Here is a 6,887-nt window from a genome sequence, read left to right on the forward strand (position 1 = left end):
TGTTTCTCTGGTAACCAGACATGTGGCCAGCTCATGCTCTCATCTGCTCCCAGCACAGCTTTGGCTCTCCAGGAGTTCGGAGGTGAGTAGTTGGGAGCTACGCCAGGAGGGTAGGCAAAGGCTAGCTGTACCGCTTTGGTGCCTGGATTCAAATGGCTCAGCTCCAGACCTACAGAACCCACAGAGTCACCAGATCAGCACTGTTGTTGTTGTGAAGGGCTGTTGAGTCAGTTTCGCCTCACAGTGACCCTGTATAGGGTTTCAGAGGAGCGGTTGGTGAGTTTGAACCACCTACCTTTAAGTTCAAACCAACCTTTCAGGCCAGTGCATTATCCTGCATCGCCACATCGGGACTCCATTACATCAGTCTAGTAGAAACCCTCATAACCAGTCACCTCATTCTGTGTCCAGTTGTCCTGTGGTCCTAACTGAAACTGGCTCCATCAAGGACCTTCAGGAACTACTTCTGGATTGAGTGCCCTGAACACACATAACACCTAGGCCTATAGGAACTCCATCTAGGACCAGGAACTCCGCTGACACTTCCTTCCGCCACCCACCTTGTAAGTCCCTTGGATGGCAGGAGCACTCTAGTTTTCTCATCTTTGAGTCAAATAGCTGCATTAGTGTTTTTGTTTTTTTCCCCTTTAGTTTCCCATTTCATTATTTTTGTTTGTTAATTTTTTTTCGATTCCCTTTTCTTCTCTTTCTATTCCTTTGACTTTTATTATATCCATTTTTGTCTTTCCCTTTCTTCTGATTCTCATTTCCCCTCTTCTTTTTTTCTTCCTTTTGATCATTATTTACTATGCTCTACCCTCTCACTCTTTTCATTTTCCCTCTTCCTCGTTTAAGTGTTGTTTTTAAAAATGTCTTCCTTCTATAGTTCCATTTTCTTATGCCTTTTAAAATTTATTATGTTCTTTTTTTTTCCTGGTTGTTGCCTGTTACTATTTCTTTTTTATCATTTATTCTTTTCACCTTTCATTGTTGGTTGCTTGTTTTTAAATTGTTTTGTTTTCATGTGTGTGTGTACGGCAGGGTTTGGGGTGGTGGTTTCTCCCCTCTCCCACTCAACAGGAGACAGCAACCATGCCCACGAGGCCCAGCCACAGCTGTACCCTCTGCATCTCCACCTACTGGGCAAGAGCCAAAACCACCTCCTATACCATCTTAACAACAATGTTGTTGTTGTTAAGTGCCGTTGAGTCGATCCCGACCCATAGCAATCTTGTGTAGGGTTTCTGAAGAGCAGCTGGTGAGCTTGAACCGTCAACCTTGCAGTTCAAACGGCTTTGCAGTCTGGCGCATTAACCCACAGCACCATACCAGAACAACAATAGACAGCAGCAAACACCAGCCAAACCTGCACTAAACCGAGATGTAAGAATGGCTAACTGAGAACAGCACACACACTTCTATTCTCTGACTACACCACAGGAGGCAGTTGGCGAGGGCCTAAGAACACATTAACATACAAGCATTAACATACAAGCATCAATTAAAATACAAATAACAACACCACAATGTCCTGGAGATAAAAGAAAATTTTAGCTCACATGAAGAAACAAGAGAATGGCTCAAACAGTTAAGATGCAGAGCCAGAAAATATTCCTGAGGAAGAAAAGGTGATGGAACTAACTGAAAAAAGAATAAAAAAAAAAAGACTATTTAAGTACTTTCAAAAAATGGACAGAAATACTGAAGGAAGCTAGAACACAGAAAAAGAATGTTAGAAGAATTCAGGAAAACACTATCAGACAAAATAAGACCAAATAAAACAAATATAAAATTTGAAAAAATATGAAGCCTGCAATTAGAAATCCAGAAGATTAATACTAAGATTTCAGAAATGGACAATACATTGAAAGGGCATTGATTCTTCTATGGTCTGCTTATTCATTGTCCAATATTCACATGCATAGAAGACGGTTATTAAAATTAGTCATCCACAAAAGGACAAATATTATTTGAGACCACTGTTGTAAAAAGTTAAAAAAGGGTTTTCTTGATTTAAAAACAATATTCTATGATGGTTAAGGGGGCTGGGGAAAATTATTCACAGGCCAGAGGGTGATGGGGAAGGCAATATACAAAAGAGGGAGGGTTAGCAGAGGAAAGATGAAGGTAGTAGGAGACCCAGAGAGCAATGCAAGAGTTAATGTGAGTAAAGGCAAATACTGTTAACTGCTGGTACACAGAGGGGATCACAATCACTGTAATGAAGCAAAGTACATGATTTGTTGAATGTGAAACTGATGATCTGCTCTGTAAACCTTCACTCAACTCACAATGAAAAGTTTTTATGAAAATAAAGTACAAAGTTCAAATGTCACAAAGACCACATTCTCTCATCACAATTCAATTGAGTCATAAGTATATAACAAATCGACAAATCAAAACCACACTTCTATACAAATCATAAGTCAGAGAAAATAAGTCACAATAGGAATTAAAAAGTATTAAGAACTGAATAGCAGCAAAACTGTGATTTATAGATTCCAGCTAATTAAAGCATATATGAGAAAAACTGAAAATAAGGTAAGCATTCAACATATATAACTAGAAAAAGATCAGAATGTACCCAAAGAAAGAATTAATAAATCAGAATACAAATTTAGGTAGAATCGACACAACTAAGTTTGTCTTTGAAAACAAATGAAACAAAAACTTTGGGTAGAATTATCAAGAAAAAACAAGAGCAGATACACATCAGCAATATTAAGTGTGAAAAGAACACAAATACAGATGCAATACAGAAAAAAACAAAACAAAACACTATGCACAAAGACTTGTAAGCTTCAAGAAAAATAGATGCATCTCTAGAAGACAATTACCAATACTGATCCAAGAAGAAATGGAAACTTGAGTAGCCCTATAATCATTTGACAAATTGAAATAGTAAATACAAAACAAATAACCAGCCCAGAGTGCTCTATGGTTCAGTGTTACCATATAACCAAGAAATAAATCATTCCACTCTTACACAAATTCTCCAGAGAAAAGAAAAAAAGGGAACATGCCATAAAACACTGGATAAAGCAAACAGTCTTGACAGAAACACGTTGTTAAATACTGAAGAGTTGGTTTCAACTCATAGCAACCCTTTATGGGGTTTCTGAGGCTGTAAATCTTTGCAGGAGTACAAAATTTTATCTTTCTCCTGAGGAGTGGCTGGTGGGTTCGAACTGCCAACCTTGTAGTTTGCAGTTCAGTGCCTATCCTACAGAGCTGCTGCACTCCCTGACAGAAATATAAGGGTAGTATAAAAGAGGAAAATGAAAAGTTATCTCACTCATGAACACAGCAAAACCACAGTTGAACTAAGTTGATTCTGACTCACAGTGACCCTATAAAACCGAGAAGAACTACCAAAGAGGTTCGAAGGCTGTTAATCTTTATGGAAGTAGATGGTTACATTTTTCTCCTATGTAATGCCTGGTGGATTTGAACTGCCAATTTTGAGGGTAACAACTGAGTGCTTAACCACTGTGTCACCAGGTTCTACCACTCATAAATAAAGAAATAAAAACCTATTACAAATTATTAGCAAAATGAATCCAGCAATTGCACAAACTCACTTTTATCAGGACCAAGCCGGGTATATTCTAGGACTTAAACAACATTAAAAATCCTACTAATAAAATTTACTACATTAATTATTAAAGAAGAAAATCATCTGATTATATCAGTAGATGAAGGAAATATAAAATTTTACATAAATTTATGACAAAAACTCTTAGCAAATTATTAGCAAGCTTTCTAAATATGCAATCAACATACTGAAATTGATTGCATGAGGGAACTTAAAAAGTTCGTGGAAAAATGGAATTAACAGATGGCTGTCTGTGGGCAGGAGGCTGGCAGGCAGAATATGCCCTTTGGACATTTAAATGAATATATATTGTTTGATAGGTGTGCATCAAATATTTTTGCTTTGTTCATTTGTGAAATGTAAGATGTAAATGGGAGGAAGTAGGATAACTAGTTGCAGGGAGGGTTTGTAGTCATTGAAATGAAACAAAGTATATGATTTATTGAATGTAAAGCTGATGATCTCCTCTGTATACCTTCACTCAGTTCATAATAAAAAGTTAGATAATGTGTGACGATGTAATATCATATGCTAGAACTAATTAAGCAATATTGAAAGTACCTCAGATAGTTAAGGCTGACCTCTGTCTCAGTAGACTGAAAAATTAGAATTCTTCTGCTACATATATGAGGAGGCTTCAAAAACTTCATGGAAAAAATTCCATTTTTCTGTGAACTTTTTGAAACCCTGTTGTATATACCTTGTTGTTGTTAAGTGCCGTCAAGGTGGTTCCGACCCATAGCGACCCTGTACAGGGTTTCCGAGGGTGTAAATCTTTATAGGAGTAGAAAGCCTGATCTTTCTCCCGCGGAGCAGCTGGTAGTTTCAAACCACTGACCTTAAGGTTCACAGCCCGATTCGTATATACCTTACTTCAGAATAATTGGTACCCGCTTCAAGATACTATTCATGGAGCTGATTTCTTTTGCAAGAGTATAAATGCTTACCTGTGCTTGACCATCTTTTGATCATGGCAAAAATGGCTAAAGAATCTTGCATAGAACAGGTGCATGACAGCATGTTCTTTCCCTCCAATGTACAAATCCACAGGCATCCAGAAATCTGCCAGGGCTGTGCTAAAGGGGCTGGAAGAAACAGAAATGGTCATTTTTTAAAATAAAAAACCTCTTTTGCTGTAACTGTATAAATTAGGCAGGCCTATAAAATTGCATCTGCCCTGAAATAAATCATGTCAGGGAAGAACATAAACTATAATCAGAGAAAAGCTTATTTAATAAAGGAAACAACAAATAGATTTTCATTTATGAAATTTATAAGAACTGTCATAGAAGACATTCTGATATATTTTAACAACTGTAATTTTCATATTAAATGAGGGCAAGAGAGAAGTATGCCAGCAAAAAAATCAACAAGTATCTCAATATTTGAACAGCAAACCCACTGCTGTAGAAGATACCAACTCACGGTGATCCTGTAGGACAGAGTAGAACTGCCTGGGGTTTTTAAGGCTGTAAATCTTTACCGAAGTAAACTGCCACATCTTTCTCCCGTAGAGCATCTGGTGAGTTCAAACTGCCAACCTTTTTGTTAGCAGCCAAGCATTTTAACTACTGAGCCAGCAGGGCTTCGTGAATATCTAGACTAATTTTAATGTTGATTAGTAGAGACTTGAGGTTTGGAATTCCCACCAGTAGAGGGCAATGCGGCCTTTCCAATGGAGACTAACATGTAGGCATGAAATGTTCGTTTTAAAGCAAATATTTCTAAATTGTCCTTTAAACACAGGGTTGATATTTTGCACCATATACAAAAACGAACTCAAGATACATCAAAGATCTAAATGTAAAACCTAGAACTATAAAGATTACCAATGAAAAACTAGGGACAAACTTAGGGGTCATTATAAATGACATAAACACATATATACAATCAAACATAACTGAATATATACAAATAGCATATATACAAATATATACAAATATATACAATCAAACATAACTGAATATAGCAGATGATAAAATAGATGACTAGGACCTCCTAAAAATTAGACACTATGTCCATCAAAAGATTTCACCAAAGGAGTAAAAAGAGAACACAGAAACCAGGAAATATTTTTATGGTAATGACATTATCAGACAGAGGACTAATCTCTGAAATTTATAGAAAACTTCAACAGAAAAAAAAAAAAAATCCAATTTACAAAATGGACAGTGAACGTGAACGGACACTTCACCAAAGAAGACATTCAGGCAGTCAACAAACATATGGAAGAATGGATAAACAAACTCTGGTACATGCTATGCAATGGTAAATAATAATGATGAATCTGCTAAGCACCTCATACTGTGGATGAACCTGGGGGACATTATGCTGAGTGAAATATAATCAATCACAAAAGGACAAATATTCTATGAAAGAGACCACTATTGTAAAAAGTCAAGAAAAGGTTTTCATACTAAATGAAACATTCTTTGATGTTACCAAGGGTGGGGTATTCACTGGCTAGAGGGTAAGACATGTGTTAACTTGGATAATGGGGAGTTAGCAAAAAATGATTAAGGCAGGAGAAGACACAGAGAGGCATATCGACTCCCGCACCCCACTCACACTCAAACACATACTCAAACACAGAACAGATAGTTAGCAGCACCTGTGCATGGCTCGCTGACTGTGATGAAGTACATTAAGGTGAACTGTCATAAAACTGAGGGAGTGCAGTGGAATGGAATGCAAACCACAAGGATGGCAGTTCAAGCCTACTACTCACTCTGTGGGAGAAAGATGAGACTTTCTTTCTGGTCACGCACAGATTTACAGCTTCAGAAACCCTACACAGAGTCGCTATGAGTCGAAATCGACTGGCTGGAACCTAACAGCAATGGCAGTCATGAGAAGCCTGACAACTCTCCCTCTCCTCATATATATGTTCGAGCTAACTAAACCCCACTGCCAGTAAGTTGATTCCAACTCACAGTGACTCTGTTAGACAGAGTAGAACTGCTTCTTAAGTTTTTTGAGACCAGAGCAGCAGATGGATTTGAACTCGTGGCCCTGAAGTTAGCAGTCCAATGCTTATCTCACAACACCACCAGGGCTCCTTTATTAGGCAACAGAGTTCCTGAAAGCAAAGCTTCCTCACGCACGCCAGTCCTAATGGACATTGGGAAGGAGAGGAAACTCCACTTCTATTTTCTGGTTTGGATCCTGGTGGCTCTGCGAGTGTGTGTGTGTGTGTGTGTGCGTGTGTGGACAGCCCCTCTCCATTCCCAAGGTAACAAACACCCTCACTTGATGCTATCAATCACGTAGACACAACTTGGTCTTTGGAGGA

General features: G+C 38.0%; 1 protein-coding gene across 1 annotated transcript in view; it reads right to left on the reverse strand.

Moving 5' to 3' along the window:
• The window catches only part of LARS2 (leucyl-tRNA synthetase 2, mitochondrial), a 255,884-nt gene that overhangs the window by 66,271 nt on the left and 182,726 nt on the right, over positions 1–6,887 (reverse strand). The window contains exon 13 of the mRNA XM_006868824.1: positions 4,543–4,680. Coding sequence (XP_006868886.1) covers positions 4,543–4,680 — 138 coding nt within the window. The remainder of the gene's footprint in view (positions 1–4,542; positions 4,681–6,887) is intronic.

This window comes from Chrysochloris asiatica, unplaced genomic scaffold, assembly GCF_000296735.1.
Source record: "Chrysochloris asiatica unplaced genomic scaffold, ChrAsi1.0 scaffold00124, whole genome shotgun sequence".
In the NCBI taxonomy this organism is placed as follows: Eukaryota; Metazoa; Chordata; class Mammalia; order Afrosoricida; family Chrysochloridae; genus Chrysochloris; species Chrysochloris asiatica.